This window comes from Vulpes vulpes, chromosome 7 (assembly GCF_048418805.1).
Source record: "Vulpes vulpes isolate BD-2025 chromosome 7, VulVul3, whole genome shotgun sequence".
NCBI lineage: Eukaryota > Metazoa > Chordata > Mammalia > Carnivora > Canidae > Vulpes > Vulpes vulpes.
In genome coordinates this window covers 112,746,279-112,765,854 of record NC_132786.1, presented here as the reverse complement: position 1 = coordinate 112,765,854, position 19,576 = coordinate 112,746,279, and the positions used below count along the sequence as shown (strand labels likewise).

The following is a 19,576-nucleotide window of genomic DNA, read 5'->3' as shown; positions in this document are numbered from 1 at the left end:
AAATGGTAATATAAAGGTTAATGTAGCTAATGCTATAAATAAATACTTGTACTTCTCTTTTCTTCTTCAAAAGATAAACAAATAATGAGTCTAACACTGTATAGTTGGGTCTGTAGCATAGTAGTTAGATGTAACATGTATAACAACAGCTTAAAAAGGAGAAGGGGGGAATACAGAGTAATGTTTTTATCCTTCATTGGAATTAAATTAGTACTAATCTGAAAGAAATTAGTACTAATCTGATAAATTAGGCTTTATATGCTAAACTCAACAGCAAACTACTAAGAAAATAATTCAAAATCATAGTGAAAATAATCATTATGGAAATTAAAATGCTACATTAGAAAATATTCCCTTAGTACAAAAGAAATCAGTGAAAGAGGGGGCAAAGAAACAAAAGAGGCACAAGATATAGAAAACAAAAAGTAAAATGGAGCTGTAAATTCAAGCGTATCAATAATAGCATTAAATGTAAATGGACTGGGGCACCTGAGTGGCTCCGTCGGTTGGGTATCTGCCTTGAGCTTGGGCTGTGATCTCAGGGTCCCAGGATCAAACCCCACATTGGGCTCCCTGCTCAGCAGTGAGTCTGCTTCTCCCTCTCCCTCTGCTCTACCCAACCCCAGTCATGCTCTCTCTATATCTCAAATAAAATCTTAAAACAATAAATGTGACTGGATTAAATAACCCAATCAAAAGGCAGAGACGGTCAAATTGGGTAAAACACAATGTCCAACTATATGCTGGCTACAGGAGATACACTTAAGATTCAAAGACACAATAAGATTGAAAGTAAAAAGAAAAAGACACATCGTACAAACAGCAACCATAAGGAAGCTGTAATGGCTAAACCAATAATAGAAAAATAGACTTTAAAATGAAAGCCGTTACTAGAGATAAAGAAGGAAATTTTATAATAATAAAAGGGTCATTCAATCAGAAAGACATAACCATTATAAGTTTATATGCACCAAATAACAGAGCCCCAAAATACATGAAACAAAACTGACAGAATTGAAGGAACAATAGGTGGGGTCTTCAATACCTCACCTTCAATGATGGTTAGAACAATTAAACAGAAAATTAACAGAAAATAAAAGATTTAAGCAACAATATAAACCAAATAGACCTGTGAACATTTGCAGAACACTCAGCCAAACAACAGTAGAATATACTTTCTTCTCAAGTGTACCTGGAACTTTCTCCAGAATAAATCACATTCTAAGCCATAAAACAAGCTCTGAAGGATTTAAAAGGACTAAAGTCAAGTGAAGCCATGTTCTCTGACCATTGTGGAATGGGAAAAAATTAGAAGTCAATAACAGAAAGAATTTTGGGAAATCCACAAATAAGTGGAAATTAAACAACACATTTGTAAATTCCCAATGGGAAGAAAAGAAGAAATCACAAGGCAAACTAAAAACACTTTGAGATGAATGAAAACGAAGATGCAAAATGCCAAAACTTATGGGAGTCATCTAAGTAGTGTTTGGAAGAATATTTATGGCTATAGATGCTTATATTAGTAGAAAAGAAAGATCTCAAATCGATAGCCTAATCTCCCACTTGAAGACACTTGGTGTGGGGTGTGGAGGTGGGGGGAGGGAGAGTAAAATAAACCCAAAGCAAGGATAACAAAAGAAAAGAGAAAGATCAGAGCAGAAATGAATGAAATAGAAGATAAAAAAAAATAACGGAGAAACAATAAACTCAAAAGTCCTTTGAAAAGCACAACAAAGAACAAGAAACCTGTAGCTAGATGGACCCAGAAAAAAAAAAAAGAGAGAAGACTCATGATATCCCCCAAAAGATCTCCTGCCTCAACTCTAGCTGCACACAGAGATGGGCAATGTGATCAGAGGCAAAGTCCAGCAGATGTGAATCTCACCCAGTGCTGGCTCCTTCTTTCCAGGGTTGCCAGCTTTCCTGCGTCTGCGTCTGCCTGCTCTGGGTAGGTCTCCATTCTTTCATCTGACCCAGAGCTGATCATTGTTATTTGAGGGAAGGTTATACTGATATAAGCTACGCTGCCATTTCCAGAACTGAAGCCTCCAGATGCCCTCCTGAAGAGGAGAGAGAGCATCCCAAACCAAGAGTCAGTCAGCACAGGAAAAATACTAACACGGACACACTATGTTTAAATCATTGACTAGACAAGTGCACAAGACCAGCCCATCATTTATAAGCAGCTACAAGAGGCCAGCAAAACTCTCTCTAGTTGATGATAATATAATTCTTAGCAAAACATGGACAGTGGTGATTTTGCAAGGCCCCCTCCACTTTGAAGCCTGAATGAAATTATCTTTCTGCTCTTGTTATAAGCCTTGCGTTGGTCTCTGCTGAGTTTGCAATCCATATGGACGTGATAAGATTTCTCCTTTTTTCCCCTATAAATACAGAATCAATTAGGAGGCAAAGAAATAATGAATCTAGAGTATGAAGACAAAGTCACAAAGCCATTAAGAAGGATAGCCCCAGGGACAAACCATCAGAGGTAGAAGGCGGCCGTGGGTTCAGACTCACCTAGACAAGACAAGCTTCAGGTATGGTTTCTTTCCTTTTCCCATTCCCAAATTCCTACCATTGTTTGTAAGTGGCTTCAAAATGTTATGAAATATTTATTAATATAAAATCATTATGAATTCATTACAAAAATAGAAACAGTTATGCAGAAATGACCAAAAATGGACAACTGCCTATAAATTTTTAAGTTCTATATAAAATCAGTTCATGGTTTTTTAAAAAGGAAAAAAAAGTTCAAATAAAAATGCTTCGGGTTAGAAGCTGGCTAGGGTAAGCTATGATTTAGTAGATGAACTGGGCCAGGGGCCAGGCTCCTAGGGGTTCAGGAGAGCAGAGGAAGGGTGAAGGCTGGCCGTGTAAGATACAGGAAACTCCAAGTACAGGAAAGAAGAGAAATAGGACAGTAGCAAAGAAGAAAGTAGGACAAGTAGCAACACATTTCAGGTTTGGGGACTGCTACCCCAGATTGTTTAACACCTCCCTTCCCACTGAGCACTCAACTGCTATTAATTATTCATAATGATATAACATGCTTATTTATTTTCTGTTCTTAGGGATCATTTCCTTCCAGGAATAGGATTACTGGCTAAAGGGCAAGGCTAAGAGGCTGATAAACTATGCTGCCCAGGAGCTTCCAGAAGGACAGTGCCTCATCACCAGTGCTGCCCAGCAATGAATGGGGACCCTGCCTGTATCGCCACTTTAACATTCTATACCATTGTTTAAAATATCTTTTCTGGGCAGCCCCGGTGGCGCAGCGGTTTAGTGCCACCTTCATCCCAGGGCGTGATCCTGGAGACCCGGGATCCAGTCCCACATCGAGCTCCCAGCATGGAGCCTGCTTCTCTCTCTGCCTGGGTCTCTGCCCCTCTCTCTCTCTTTCTCTGTATTTCTCATAAATAAATAAATAAAATCTTTAAAAAAGTAAAATAAAATATCTTTTCTAATGTAATATATTTAAAAGAATCTCTTAATTTGTGTATCCTTGATAGCTAAGAAAGCTAAAGGGGATTTAAGAGCTCTATTTGGAACTCTTCATTCTGCTCACTTCAAATAAAAGCTTTTCATAAAGAAAGAAAGGTAGTGGGAGCCCCTAAAAATACATGATATCTTGGTGATTCTAAAAGAATAAAGAGAAAATATATCTTTTTTTTTTTAATGAACTGTGAAGCCTGGCCCATAATTCACTAAGATGTTCCATTTTCTGGCAGCTGAGGTGCCTGGGGGGACCTGAGCCAACAGCCCTTTCCAGAAGAGGGGTGGGGTCCAAGTGTGTAGTTTAGGAAGCAGAGCTGGTGAGGGGGTGGCTGTGGCGCCTGGTAGTGGGCCTGAGCCAGACTCCACACAGCAAATGGGGAGCCTTAGCTTCACAGGGGTCTCCATTTCTGCTTCCTGGCCCCTTAAGGTAGGTAACAAGCTGCCTGCCAGAAACATGATGACAATGAGTTTAATCATGCTTAGACACTGGTTTGGCTCAAGCTACTTTGGGGGGAAAAAAAAGCAACAGACACATGAATACTGACCATTCAAGTTGGCATTTGAATTAGGCTCAGAGTACACGAAGGGCCAGGCAAGGGAGAAAAAAATAAACCAAGGGAGCTGAGGAATCTCATTCTGACATTTTTAAATGAAGACAGAGTGCTATTTTTTAAAAGGTATTTTTAAGTAGACTTTATGCAAGATTCTTGAAGTTATTCATGTTGACACGGAGTCTACGTGGAGGGTGTCTGCTGCGTGTTCCCTACTGCCCTCCTTGCAGGCCCTGGGACTCCTGCAGCCACTCTCAGATGCTCCCGTGGCACAGTCTGCATATCCGGAGCCCTGAACCTCCCAGCACCTCCTCCTCCAGCCCCCAGCCCACGCTCTCTGTTTCCCCCGTGGGACCAAAGGTTGCTTGGAGAGACAAACACGACATGCCTGTGTCCGTCCCACTACAAGTCATACTGTTCAAAGACAGAGTCTCAGCTCTCCATCACCTGGCCAGGGACAGACCCTCTGGCTCAGCTCCCCCTCCTGGAAGATGCAGAGGCAGGAGCTTCCATCGAGTCTGCTAAAGCTAATGTCCAGATCAAACGAGACGATGGGAGGTGGCAGCAGTGGTATTGAAGGGAGCCCTGGAATGGAGCCCCATCCGCTGCGGTCACTCCTAGTTCCATAACAACTGCTATGGACCCTGGGCCAGGGGGACGCTTCAGGTGCTTCCGCCTCCATGTCCCGTCTGCAGGACGACAGGGTTAGATTCCAGGGTTTGAACAGTTGCCCTCAGCTCTGGCATTCTGAGATTCTATAGATTCCATTCAAATGTATTTATATAACTTTAGCCCCCTTGGTATTCAGTATAACTTAGGCACAGTGTTAAGTACTCGATTGTTACACAAACTCAATGAACTGGAAGTCCAAATCACAGCGGAAAACACTCCAAAAGCATGTGATGTTAGAGCTAGAGCGTCCGTATGTACTTGTGCCTATGTTCAGGAAATCTGGTCACCAGTTACAGATACAAGCATCCTCACGTTATTCATACACATCGATGCAACTATTATTTACCTCGTATTTCCTTCTAAAAGTTCCCAGGAGGGACGCCCGGGTGGCTTAGTGGTTGAGCGTCTGCCTTCAGCTCAGGGTGTGATCCTGGGGACCCGAGATCAAGTCCTACATTGGGCTCCCCACAATAAGCCTGCTTCTCCCTCTGCCTGTGTCTCTGCCCTCCCCCTCTCTGTCTCTCATGAATAAATAAAATCTTAAAAAAAAAAAAAAGTTCCCAGGAAGCCACTAACTTCGAATTCCAGTGTTGCCCTGCCCACCACGAGGGGCCAGCTGCCGAAGTCCCTGACTAGCCATTATGTGCAAGTATCAAGTTAGGTTTTTTGAGTTCCGGGCTTGCTGGTGAAATGTTATACATGTCACCTCACAGGTAAAGTGCCAAAAGGGCTTTGTGGGATCATCTGCTCCATCTGCAGGAAAACTAGACTCAGAGTTGGGCTTCATAGCTGAAATTCTAGGGAAGATATCCAAGAACAGGCATGGAGACCGGCAGGCCTTTTGTCCTAGAAATTTGCCAAACGGCGCGAGGGTAGGGGTGGTAACTCCTTTTTCGATGTCCTTTAATGGCATCAGCTCAGTATCAATTTGGGCTTCTTGAGAAAGGAGAAAAAAGAGGTATCTGTGATGTGGTGATGCTGATGATGCTGACGGTGACGGCGGGGATCATCTCCGTAGCAGAGACAGCACTAGCCACCATCACTCTGGTGCTCACTCTCTACATAATCTCTCTGATCTCACACATTATCTCACTTGATTCTCATAAAAATATCCCAGGGAGGTAGGTATTACTGTGAGCTTCCCCCATGTTAAAAAGAAACCGAATCTGATCAATAACTTGCCCAAGACACCCCCCCACCCAGCTAGTGAACCTCCGAGCTGGACTCAACCCCAGTGTGTGCACCCTCGAGCCCTCGAGCCAGGGTTCCAGGGGACAGAGCGTGGGCTCGGTCAGCTGGCGGTGAGAGGCCAGGGTGGGGGAAGCACAGCAATGGCCAAGTGCCAGGTGGCCTGAACCTCACACAGGCAGCTTTTCAGGCGGACTCGGATCCCGGCTTGGGTCAGCCAGGGCACTGCCCTCCGGCCCATCCAGCAACAGGGTGACCTCCAGCTGGAGTGAACGGCCAAACTATTGTCTGCAGCTTTGCAGGAAGCTGTTTGAAAGGGTCATTGAAAACCAATCGTACTAAAATCAAGCTGTACCAATATTTTTATTTCCTTTCATGCCATGCCACGTTTCAAGGCATTAGATGGGCCTGTGCATAAAGCCTGGGAAACAAGTCTGTGTGCCTTAAGTTCAGAAAAACAAAAGCATCCCACACTTAAAGCAAAGAGAACGGAGAGAACAGGCTGGTGTGCCTCCTCCTCAGAGCAGGTCGTCGCTCTTGGCACCTGATAGATGCTTGATGACAAAGCCCGGCTAAATGCAAAACATTCTGTCGTGGGGGTGGGGGGTGTCCTCCTGTGTCCTGACATGTATGCATATTAAGTAATCTTCTCATGGTTCCAATAGTCGTTTTTCTTTCTTTTTTTTTTTTTTTAAGATTTTATTTATTTATTTGAGAGACAGTGAGAGCCAGAGAGATCACAAAGGGAGAGGGAGAAGCAGCTGAACAGAGAATCGATGTGGGGCTCAATCCCAAGACCCTGGGATCATGACCTGAGCCGAAGGGAGACATTTAACCAACCGAGCCACCCAGACATTCCTCAACAGTTTAATTCGAGAAATTGGTAGAGAGACTTAGCTTATTAATTCTATGGTTTATAGCTTATTTTTTAAATAAATGACAAACGATTGACATAGCTCCAGGAAATGATGTTTTGCAGCATTTGTAGAGAAGAGAAATTCAGAAACCTAATCCCCCCAGGGGTCCCTAACGTCCACCCCAATCTACTGTACCGGACTTAAGACAGCAGGGTTAGAAGCAAAACCTGGAACCCTAGTGATCTGTGTGTGAGGGTCACTGGGCACATACTCACCACTTACATCTCCCCAGAAAGTGTGTGTGTGTTTTTTTTAAGCATTTTATTTATTTATTCACGACAGAGAGAGAGAGAGAGAGAGAGAGAGAGTCCGAGACACAGGCAGAGGGAGAAGCAGGCTCTATGCAGGGAGCCTGACATGGGACTCTATCCCCGGTCTCCAGGATCACGCCTTGGGCTGAAGGCGGCACTAAACCGCTGAGCCACCCGGGCTGCCCTAGAAAGTGTGTTTTAATGGTGAGTAAGGCAGATGAAACGCAAAGGCCCCAAAGCCCAATAAGGATCACTGGGGCAGAGAAGCAGAGAAAATATTCAAAACCAGAGTATGAAAAAAAAAGAATTTTTCCATCTTCACAACATGATCGAGCATCAACTGAGAAAGTAAATCGCAAGAATTTTAGGGTAGAGGGGAACCAGAGAGATCAGTTTTATATAGGGGGCTGGGGCCTCCAAGGAAGGTCCTCGGCCAGGTCCAGCAGCCAAAAAGGGTTGAGGCCGGGAGGGCACCTCGGCTCTCGCATAACAGAGCCTCCCCTGAGCTGGCTCCGTGCCCTGCGGAAGCCAGGAAAATCCCACCACTTTTACAGCGGACAGGTTTTTCATCTAAAACCCGGGAAAGTACAAGTCGGGCAGATGGCTGGTAATTTGAAGCTATAATACTAAGACCATAATAACAATGCCTAATACTGGGGGAAAGCACCAGAAATCTAAGTACCTAGGAGACTGCTTCTCTTCAGCCTTTTACATTATGTTTAACACAATCTGACTATCTACTGGTCTGGCTTAACCTGCAAGTACCTATGAGAGAAATGACCCCTGAACAGCTTCCATCTTAAAAGAGAATGGCACGCAGGCAGCAGGTCCCTGCTCTGGGGACCACGTCTGGAGCTGGACCAGTTCCACCACGGCGGATCTCGGGAGTTCAGTAATTGCAAAGCCCAAAAGCAGATTGCCATCGGAAGCCCAGCCACAAAGTTAGTCAAAGGGGTTTGAAGTTTGCAGGATGTATGTCTAGCTGAGGCCTTTCTGGCTCTACCTATTAAATTAAATAAGACTATTTTCTAAATGAAAGGAAGAAGCAGGAAAACTAAAGATTAAAAACCAGGTTCTTACAAATAGAATGATGATGTTTACTTCTCTTCTGGTGCAAAATAAGAAGAAGGGGAAAAAAAGAGCTTAACTGTCCACAAAAGCAAAAATCTGACACCTCAGAGGTTCTCTATTCGGGTGGATTAGTTAGCAGCAGGGATGGTGATCGTAAGTGATCCCCCTCAGGGCAGCTTCTTGCGTCTTAGTGCACACAACTCAATGGGTCTTGTTAGAAGGCAGACGGATTCTGGGGGTCTGGGTGGAGTCCGAGATTCCGCCTCTCTAACAAGGTGACGATGCTACTGATCTATGGACCACACTTTGAGTAGCAAAGCTCTGCAGTTCACTAAGAACTTGGTGGTTCTCTAACTTGTCGAGGTGGATGAGAATCTGTACATCAGGAGGCTCTTTGGGAACATACCTATTCCAGCCTTTGAACTGGGCAAAAGTAGTACTATGCCAGGTAACATACCATGTGTCACTCACAATGCCATTAACTACCAAGCTCATGTCAACGGGTGGCTTCTGGACTTTCCTAAAAATGTTTGCTACTTGCTAGGCACATGAAAATCTCAACAGAAGCCTTGGTATAAATGAATGAATGAATGCATGAATGAATGAACGAACAAAAGAAGGAAGAAAGAAGGATGCTACATGAACTTGGCTCCCAGCTGGCCTCTGTGCGTATTTAGACCATTTTGTCAATCTTTCTATTTGTCATCTGTGGAGATAGGGGAATGATACAAAACCATCATCGGACTTGGTAGGAAAGAGGGAGGAGGGCATGGGGCAGGATGACACATACAGTGATCTGGGGATCACTGAGCAGTGGGCACAGAGTTATGTTCTTTACATTGACTGTCTAATACTTCATCTTCTCCAAATCTCTGTGAATTGGGGATTATAAAGACCTCTACTTAATAGACAAGGGAACTGAAGCACAGAGAGGGTTAGTAACCCAAGATGTTCCAGTGAGGAGGCAGGCTCTGGGCCAGACTCTCTGAGCCCCACACTATACACCGGCTCCATGGCAGGCTCACCACTGTACCCTCGGGGCAGCACGCAGCTCTGCTGCCACCCACAGCGAGCCCTGACCCCCTTCTCTGCTAGGTTTCCCAAGCAGTTAGCACCCCTAAACTGGCTTGCTCATGGAGCTTCTCCAAATCAAACACTAACACAGCTTAAAGACCTAATCGATACTTTCAGTGCCTATGTTTTCATTACACTGATACAGCTCAGTACATGGATGCCATGTGTTTATGAGCTTTGTCTGATGGTTTTTTTTTTTTTACATTGATGAGGAAAATAACAACAACAAAAAAACTATTCTCAGAGAATACTGAGAAGAAAATTGGTTTTGGAGAGGTAGCTTTCTAAAGATTTCAAGAACGTACAAAGAATCTTTGCATATTCCTTCACCCAGAAGGGCCAACTGTCTTCGCCATGCCCCACTTGCTTTATCATTTACGCTTGCTCTGCGTCCTTCTAGTTCACATATATATACATATATCTCCATTATTTTTTTGGGAATCATTTAAGAAGAAGTTATAAATAGCACGCCCCTTTATTCCTAAATACATCAGTGTATAAATTCCTAAGAACAAGTCCGTTCTCTTACACGTGCCAGTTATCGACCTCAGGAAAAATTCATATTGATATAATTCTTTGGTCTAATCTACAATCCACATCCAACATTGTCATTTGGCCCAACATATCTTTTAGAGCTGGGCCTCGTACATTTTAATGGCTGGATGTCTATTAAGAATTAATATAAGTAATTAAGAATTAATATGTCAAGTGCTTTGGCATTCGGAAAGCCCTTCTGCCACTCTAACTCATTTGGTTCTCATGCTGCCTCTTTGAGGTCAGGAAAGCAGCATTATCCCTGTTTCATCTGTGATGAAAACGAGCCTGAAGGAATGTTAAGTTTGGAATCAGAGCTCAGCAGCCCCTTCCCCGCACATCACTGTTTGGTGCTTAAACACTTTGCTTTGGTGCCAACCAGCAGACGGACCATTTAAAATTCTACAAATAAAATAATATTGCTTGAGTGTTTTTATCTCTAACCACTTCTTTTTACATTAACATTATAGATTCTAATTAGCACTCACAGCTACATACTCAGGAAGAGACAGAGCCACCCAGGAGAGCAGCGTGGTATGAGTTGGGAGGCTAATGGGGTGGCTCTTGGTCTTGCCTGTTTTCCTGAGTCCACCCCACCTTGGACACAGAACTTGAACTCGTGACTGCCAAAGGATCCCCAGCTATGTGCTTGACTTGACCACAGAAAGCTGAGGCCCTGGATATCCTTTCCGGGGCATAGCGAAACCATTAGTGTGAGGTGGGGAGGGAGTTTCTTAGTCCTAACAAATAGCCTAAAAGGGGTTCAAACTCACGGACTTGCCTGTTAAACAGAAAAAGCACTGACTGGGGAAATGGAACCATGGGGTTCAGATCTTTACTCTGTCACTTAGCTAATTTTCCTTGGGCAAGTGACCTAACTTCACTGGGCCTCCATTCTATCATCCACAAGCCCAAAGAGTAATACCCACAAGCAGAAATGGAGTGAAGTGGCCAGCATGGAGTCGGGTCCAGTGCCTGGTGTTAAGAGGAAAAGAAAGGCTGCCCTAGAGCGTGGCAAGCCTCCACTTTCACACAACCCTGAAAGAGCTGAGCAACGCTGGGTTTGTAACAGGACATGAGCAATGTGGGGAGTTGGGATGAAAATTTTGCATGGTTCACTGACTGTTAACACAAAATAACAGACCCACTTTGCAGTAAGTGCTGTCACTGGCGACAGGGAGTGGAATTTTTCCCATGTGTAGCACTCTGCTCTAAGTTTGTGAATGTGGGGTAGTAAGAACAAAATATTTACCTTTTCCAGGGCCTCTCTGTCAAGTAGTTCCTGCACAGCTAGAAGCTTGATGCTGTAAGAAAAAAATTGAAACCACACTTGAAAACAAATCATTTCACGTCGCCAACCATCCAGCCAAGTCACGGGAATAAAAATTTGACATGTCAGCCTGCATTTCTGCTTCATCCCATCTAAAGTAACCTTTGCTTTGAATTGAAATGACCATTTCAGAACTATTAAAACTGTTTCTAAATAGTACAAGTGGATTTCATCATAGGATCCAGAAATTTCACTTCTGGGCATATACCCTCGAAAAGTTGAAAATAGGGCCTGGAACAGAACTTGCACGCTTGTGTTCATAGCAGCATGAGTCACAACAGCCAAAAGGTGGAAACAACTACAATGGCCACCAACGGATGCGGGGATAACCACATGTGGTACATACATAAGATGGAATTATTATTCAGCTTAGAAAGAAGGAAGTCCTGGCATGTGCTACAACACAGAGGAAGCCTGAGGACCGTATGCCAAATGCAACAAGCCAGACACAAAAGGACGAATATTGCACGATTCTACTTCTATCAGGTACCTCTAGCATAGTCGAGTTCAGAGACAGAAAGTAGAAGCGTGGCTGCCAGGGGCCGGGGGCGAGTGGAGCGGGGGCCTGCTGTGTAGTGGGTACAGGGTTTCAGTTGGGAATGGCCAAAAGGTTCTAGAGATCAATGCTGGTCACGGCTGCACATCAGTGTGAATGTACTTAATGCCACTTAGCTCTATGCTCGTAAGTGGCTCAAATAGCAAATTTTACGTTATGCACATTTCACTGTAAAAAGTTTTTCAGGGGATCCCTGGGTGGCTCAGCGGTTTAGCCCCTGTCTTCGGCCCAGGGCGTGATCCTGGAGACCCGGGATCGAGTCCCACATCGGGCTCCCTGCATGGAGCCTGCTTCTCCCTCTGCCTGTGTCTCTGCCTCTCTCTCTCTCTCTCTCTCTCTCTCTGTCTCTCATGAATAAATAAATGAAATAAAATAAAAAAGTTTTTCATGTAAGGGATCTGAACTAATTCAGAGGAAGAAAAAGAAGAAAACAGTGGCCCCTGTTCAGGATGAACCTTCCCTTGACAATAACAAGCCGAGCGCTACGATCCCCGCTTACGTGGACGGCCTGCTCCGCCGTTCGCTGCACACTGGCCGTGCCCGACCGTGTGCACGTAGCCGAGGGCGCACAGGACCAGGGCATGGCCCCTGCCCGGGGCTCGCCGCCTCCTGGAGGCCACAGAGCACGAGGCAGGGTGCCCAGGGCACGGGCCAAGATGCGTAGGGTGGCCCAGCGCTGGTGGGGGACAGGGAAGGCTTCCTGGAGGAGGGGCTGGGCTAGCCCCGCCTGGGGACAGGGCGACCCACAGAAGGCCAGCGGCAGAGGCGAGGGCACCGAGCGGAGAGCAGGGGTGTGGAGTGGACACAGCCCACCGGTTTCCACGTTAGAGGCCGGAGCCCGGACCGTGCTCAGCAACTGAGATGGGAATTCAGAAGCGGATGCAGGACACGCCGCTTCCGAAGCGCTTGTGGACACGAGGCTGGACTCCCCAGCGCCTGGGAGGAGCCCGGGGCGCCCTGAGGAGCAGGTCAGGGGCCAGTGGTGCACGACGCTCCCTCTCCGCAGAGCCACTCGTGCATGGTCACCGGCCTCCGCGCTCCACCCCGCCGGGGTTCTCTGGGCCCCTCACCTGTACCACGAGCCTCCCTCGAAACGGGTTATGCTCACAAGAAGGTTCACTTGAGTTGACAGAACTCCTCGTAACCTCTCCAAATAAGCAAGCACATCCAACCAAACGCAACGGCTCACACACCAGCAACTCTAGGACGTGCAAGGGAAGTCTTGCAGCTTACGAGACCCTGCCACTAGCCCCCCCAATTCAGCAACTCTCCGAGAGGGGCATCCCCTCTGCTCCGACCACACCGGCTCTCCTTCATCTCTCGGACCTTGGTGTAGTTGCTGGTCTGGCGTGGGCCCTGCCCAAGATCTTTACAGCACCGGCCTGCTGTGGCACTCCAGGCCCACCGGGAACGCCACATCCTCCAGGCAGCCTTCTCTGGACACTGAGGTCAAGCAGGACCCCTGATCATCACGTTGTATTTTCTTCAGTGCACTTGCTAATAGTCCCCCAAAGCATTTACATGTTGGGGTTCTTTGGCCTGTCTCTTCCCAAACAGCAAGGAAGCTCCTGGCGGCTGAGGGCTGGAGGGTCTTCTCACCATTGCACTCGCAGTGTCTACAACTGGCACATGGAAAGCACCCAATGAACATTTCCTACCGACTGGCAGGGCCCAGTCCATATTAGAGCTGGCCCAATCCAGCTTGGATCACCAGCCGGGCCTCAGTTTCTCCCTCTGAAAAAGACTGCCTTCAAAAAGATGACCGTGCATGTTTCCCCTTGGCGACAGGCACTAGAGGCATCTGTGCAAATGCCTGCTATTAACAGGTTGTGCCCGGTGGCCGGTCAAAGCTCCTGGCCTCTCCTCAGCACATTCTGATTCCCCACACACGAATCTAAATTCCAGGCCACCGATTTGGATGGCGACTTACGTGCTAAGTTAGGGGTTTTCCATTGGAGCTCGAGTTTCAGAAGCTTAAATTGCTTCTGAAATAACCACCGGAACATAGTTCTACCAGAGGACGTTTTTCAGCAGTCTCTTGTTCCCGCCCCTGTCCGTGGCCTTGAAGTCAGATTCAAGGGATCGGATAGCAGACATCAACCAGATCAGAGGAAAGGTTTAAACACAGTTAAGATATTCAACTCTCTTTTTAGCCCTGCTTGCAAAGATATTACATGCACGCCACCACAGAACATGAGCTGAAAACCAACAGGGCCAGGCGCTAAGGGAAAATGAAATTAAGACAACATCAGTTGACTCTCATTTAAGTCAAAGCCTGAAGGATGCCACCCCCTGCTCTGACTTGCCCCTGGAACAGGACGTGGCAAACCACCCGCGCCTAGTGCCGCTCTCCAACCCTCTCCACCTCTCTCCATGAACTCTGCCCCCATTTAACTTAGACACAGGTTTGGAATCCTTCTCAACACTCCAATGAGACCCAACCAATCTACTGAAGCGGGCACGTGAGATTAAACTCGTTTAACATCTGCTCTAAAACTGGGACGCCCGGGTGGCTCAGCGGCTAAGCGTCTGCCTTCAGCCTGGGGCGTGATCCTGGAGTTCCAGGATCGAGTCCCACATCGGGCTCCCTGCACAGAGCCTGCTTCTCTCTCTCTCTCTCTCTCTCTCTCTGTCTCTCATGAATAAATAAAATCTTTAAAATAAAGGGACGCCTGGCTGGCTCAGCGGTTGAGGACCTGCCCCTGGCTCAGGGTGTAATCTGCAGTTTCAGGATCGAGTCCCACATCAGGCTCCCTATGTGGAGCCTGCTTCTCTCTCTGCCTCTCTCTCTGTCTTTCATGAATAAATAAATAAATAAATAAATAAATAAATAAATAAATAAATAAATCTGCTCTAAAACCAATACTGAACAGTATTAACACATGGCGGGGGGTGTCAGGGAAAAAAAACATAGGAGCATTCCCACACTACTAAAATGCAGCAATGCAAGATGAGATTGCTTTAGGGGCAGGGGGAGAAAGGGAGAAAGGGTAGAAAGGAGATGAAAAGACATTCAAATCTGTAGGGCTGGAGTTTCAAAATGGAAACAATGCATGCCAATAAGAAGTTACTGCTACAGCTGCTTGTACTGTTGGATTTCTTCTGGGAGCTGTGGGGTTTTTTCCCTTCCTTAGAGCTGTAGCCTTTAAGAACATATGAGATGTTTCCTGTTATATAACTACCCTAATGTTATTTCCTCCCTTATTGGAAATGCTCCAATTTGGGAGTATTTATTTCAGAATTTATGGTATCAGATTCTTTTCATCTGATACAGGTAGTCCCTGGGATGAAATGTCACTTGCTGCAAACCCCTTTACCAAATCCTCCAACTGACACCTCTCATCTCTTACCCTTACCTCTCAGTGTCAGCTTTGCTCCTCCTTCCTTCACTCCTTCCTCCTCCTCTCCTTCCTCCCTTTCCTCCTTCTGTCCTTTTATAAATTCCACGAATGTATATTGAACACCTCCTATAGTTCAGGAACTGCCAGGCATCTGGGTGTCCGAGATGAGCACATAGTGTCCCTGCCCTCAAGGAGGCGAGGCTTCTGCTGGGGCATGTGCCCGGGAAGGTGTATCTGAGACCTTCCTGGGTTCTGTGGACTGGCAAAGCTGGACTCCAGAGTGCATATCTTTATGGTGAGGCCCGGGGCTTGGTCACCATCCTCTGAAAACAGCAGAGGTCCCATCAGATGGAAGTGACAATGACAAGCAATTCCTTTTTCAGCACTCTGCTGAGAACAGAGGCAAATAGTAACACAAAGGCAGCTGGTAGCGGTGTTTTACTTAGAAAAATGACAACTTTAGGGGCAAATTCTGAAGTCAAAGTGGACAACACTTGGATAGACCTAGGAGGCATGCGATTAATGTTTGCCTGAGTTACAAGGAGGTAAGCTGGTTGAGGGCAGAGGTCTTATTCAGCTGGATGGAGCCTGGTACAGCAAGGTCTGCCAAGGAATTAGAGGGGGCGATGGGGAGAGTGCCAGGCAGACACTGAAAGCAGGGAAGAAACGCAGCAAAGTTGAAAAGACAGAAGCTGGAGGGCTTCCCTGCAGGCTGGGGTGGCTTAGAGCTGCAGACTGAACCTTCATGGTCCCCGAAAAGGCAGAGAAGAGGCAGATAAGAGGCAGACAGCTCTACGGGTGCTGCAAAAACACTCAAAGGCCAAACTCCCAACTATGCAGAAGCTCTTGCGGCCAGACCAGATGGATGGCCTAAAGGGGCACCAGAGGCAAGAATTCACTCCAGCTCCCTCCCTCTCAGGATTCTGGCACTGAGTTTACCCTGCATTCATGAAGTGACACATTATAGTGCATGAGACATAGCAGCATTTGGTAAATGCACAAAGGATGTATATATACCATGGAGCCATCCACTCACCGCATGGATAAAATATTTAAGGGCTATATATTATGCACCAGGCACTACTGGGCGCTGGGAATGGGGGGATGAGCAAACACAGCCTCTGCCTTCAAACTTCTGAGTCTAATGGAGGAACCTGCTATGTGCATCAGCTACAAGATGCACTCTCAAGAGGCAAACACAGGGTGCCATGAGGTCCTTTGGAAGGGCATTACACAAAGCTGGCAGGTTCCCTGAGAAGTGACTTCAAGGTTGAGGCCTATGGGCTTCAGCAAGGCAGAGCTATGGAGTGGGAGAAAGCAGGAGCAAAGGAACCAGGGGGTAGAGCAAACATGACCCCCCCCCCACCGCCCTGCCACCAGAGACTGAAGGTAAACCAGGGACCACAGGGGTATCTGGAAGGTGGGGTAGGTGCTGAAAGATGATTCTGTAGAAAAATAAGTGGGGCTAGGTCTGCTTAGAAGGTTTGGTAAGCCATATTAAGGAGTTTGGACTGTACCTCAAAGGCACGGGGTAGCTAGTGATGAGTTAGGGCGGTGATGTCGTAGAGGCCCAAGATACAGAAGATGCCCACAAAAGGTATAAAATAGCTCTGGTGTGAATGGTTTGGGGTGGGGTAGGAGTAGGGGACAAGAGTGGAGTCAGTGAGACCCAAGTTCTGCACCCAGCATACCCGCCCAAACCGGGAGCCAGGCAAGTGAGGGAGGCGTTCCCACCTGTTCCCATCTTTGGCAGACAAGATCTGAATCTCAACAACAGCATAGGGGACACTCCAGGCACCTTCCAGCGAGGGACAGGGGGCTCAAGAGCACAATTTGGAGAGAAGATGGAGTCACACCCAGCAGCAACCATAGGCAACGATGACCTTCTATCCATATGTCCCCATGCAGGACATGGAGGCCACTTAGGACATTTCACAGAAGTCGAATTCAGAAACTCGGGCAACCCAGTTAATCCAAATGCTTGTCCCTTCTCCTTGAAGGAAGGCTCCACATTAACTTCCCCTGAAGAAAGTAAGGAAGAGTTCTCTCTTCATCATCACATTTTTGAAGATGCCATGGATCTTAGATACAGACTTGTTTTCCCTAATGCTATATTTTCTTCCACCCTTGGCTCGGGGCTGGGAAAACACAGCCCCCGGATGTCAGTGAGCACACAGGCCTCAGAGGGAAGGCAGGCTCCCCGGGAAGGCGCTGCTTCTCTCAGACATGTCCTCTTCAGCATCTCACCCCATTGCTGCCAAACACACACTGGCCATCTCGTCCTTCCTTCCCAAAGCCAAGCGCTGACCAGTACAACACCAGCACTGGAACAATCTACATGGAATTCACGCTGGCAGGTTAGAAAAAAACTAGTGTGCTAAGCAGTGAGCAGGAAACTCCTCTTATGACAATCCCATGGTTTTTGTTCTATTCAGGTTTTCAACTGCTTGAATCAATTACGGTAATTTCCATGTCTTAGAAATTTCTTAGAAAATTGTCCAGACCATTCAGATTTTCAAACTTTGAGCACAGAATGATGCTAGTGATCACTTTTAACTTAAAAAACAACATCTGCTTCTGTGGTTATATCCTCTTCCTCTTTCTTTAACATGTATAGATATTTTTCTCATTTAAAAAATTAGGTTTGTGAGGAATCAGTCTACCTCATTGGTCTTCTGAAAAAATTGGTCCAGGATTTATCAAGTCAACCTTTTTTTTTTTTTTTTCTAATTAAGTAGGTCAAAATTTACCTTCATTAATTCCTTTCTACAAGTTTCCATTGTTTTCTTGAGTTTCTCTATTTACCTCTTGAGTCAGGTATTCATTATTCAGATTTCTTATTTATAAAGCCATGAATTTTTTTCTATGAGAATATACATCCTTGTTTCAAGTTTCATTGTGTAGCCTTTTTGCTTCCTACCACCAAGTCTGAAATTGCTAATTTGATCTCTTATCAGAGTCCACGGTTCTTTGGATTATATTTTTCTATCTCTAAGTAATTGCGTTTTAAATTGTATCATTTTGTATTTTCTATAATTCTAATGCACTAAAGTTAAAGGAAGTACTCTGTATATTTTCTGTTTTTTTTTAAATTTATTGATGGTCTTTTTGGATCTATTGATGGTCTTTTTTATGATGCTTTTCTACTTCCCAGGGTTTGAGTAGTTCTAGAAATTTTGGGGGGGATCTCCAGTGTGTACCTTTAAGTTTTCATATTTTTAAAATTTATTTATTCATGAGAGACACAGAAAGAAGGCAGAGACATGGGTGGAAGAAGAAGCAAGCTCCTTGCAGGAACCTGATGCAGGACTTGATCCCAGGACCCGGGATCACGCCCTGAACCAAAGGGAGATGCTCAACTGAGCAGGAACCTGATGCAGGACTTGATCCCAGGACCCGGGATCACGCCCTGAACCCAAGGGAGATGCTCAACTGTTGAGCCACCCTTAGGCGTCCCTAAGTTTTCATATTAATGTAGGGGATTAGGGAAGGGGTCTGCAGTCAGTCTGCAGTTCAAACTGTACCACCTACTGCTTGCAGGACCTAAAGGAAGTTTAAGAATAGCAGGTGGGAGGCAGGGATCTGGTATCCACCCTGTGACCTTGACCAGAGATGGCACAAGGGAAGTACGTAGCACCTTGCTTAGCTCAGAGTAAACAACCGTCAATGGTGGATATCGGCACTAATATTATTCGGGGTCTTTATTTAGCTATTAACACTTTTCTAAAGATCAGAAAAGAAGAAAGAAACAACTTTTGTGCTACCAACCTATTTCCAGACAAGCAGCACAACAAACCTTTACCTCCTGTTCCCTTTTGATTTCCATTAACAATACCCTACAGTTTAGATCCAGAGTACAGTCACGTTGTGATTCCATTCTATAGCTGGACTTAAGAACAATTTCTGGCACTCTTATTTGCTTGATTACCAAACTTAAAATAATAATTGCTTTCTAGTTCTACTGATTCCAGGGCTTGTGCTACCACCACCACCACCATCACTACCACTACTACTACTTCTTTTTCTTCTCCTCTTCCTCTTCCTCCTCCCCCTCTTCTTCCTTTTACAAAGAGAAAGGGAAGAGGGGCAGGGGGAGAGATCTCCAGCAGACTCCCTACTGAACGTGGAGCCCAACATGGGGCTCAATCACATGACCTGAACTAAGACCAAGAGTCGGATGCTTAACCAACTGAGCCACCCAGGAACCCCTATGCTACCTTTTCTTGAGCTGTATTTTTTTTAATATCTTGAACTTCTACAATATATCTTTAAAGTAAACCTTAAAATAAGGAACATGTTCATATGTTTTCCTAAGCCCTCACCTGTCTGAGAATGTCCTTCTTATTGGCTTCATACACAATGGACAACTCAGCTGAGTGTGAAATTGTTGGGTTACAACATAGCCCCCAAAACTTTATAGATGGTTTGCCAAATTACTTGAAAATCAGAAGATGTTTTAACGTGTCATATTTCCAGATTCCACGTAAGGAGGAGTGATACCAGATAACATATCTGAATTAAAGACAAGACAACAGAAAACTCCCAGGTGTTCTAATATTCTGACAGTTTCCATAGACATAGACTCTCTGT

At 45.6% G+C, this 19,576-nt stretch overlaps 1 protein-coding gene across 3 annotated transcripts in view; it reads right to left on the bottom strand.

Annotated features, from left to right (window-relative positions):
- The window catches only part of EEPD1 (endonuclease/exonuclease/phosphatase family domain containing 1), a 131,054-nt gene that overhangs the window by 28,747 nt on the left and 82,731 nt on the right, over positions 1 to 19,576 (bottom strand). For all 3 annotated transcript variants that reach the window (XM_025985816.2, XM_072764725.1, XM_072764724.1), the window contains exon 3: positions 11,012 to 11,063. In XM_025985816.2, coding sequence (XP_025841601.2) covers positions 11,012 to 11,063 — 52 coding nt within the window. The remainder of the gene's footprint in view (positions 1 to 11,011; positions 11,064 to 19,576) is intronic.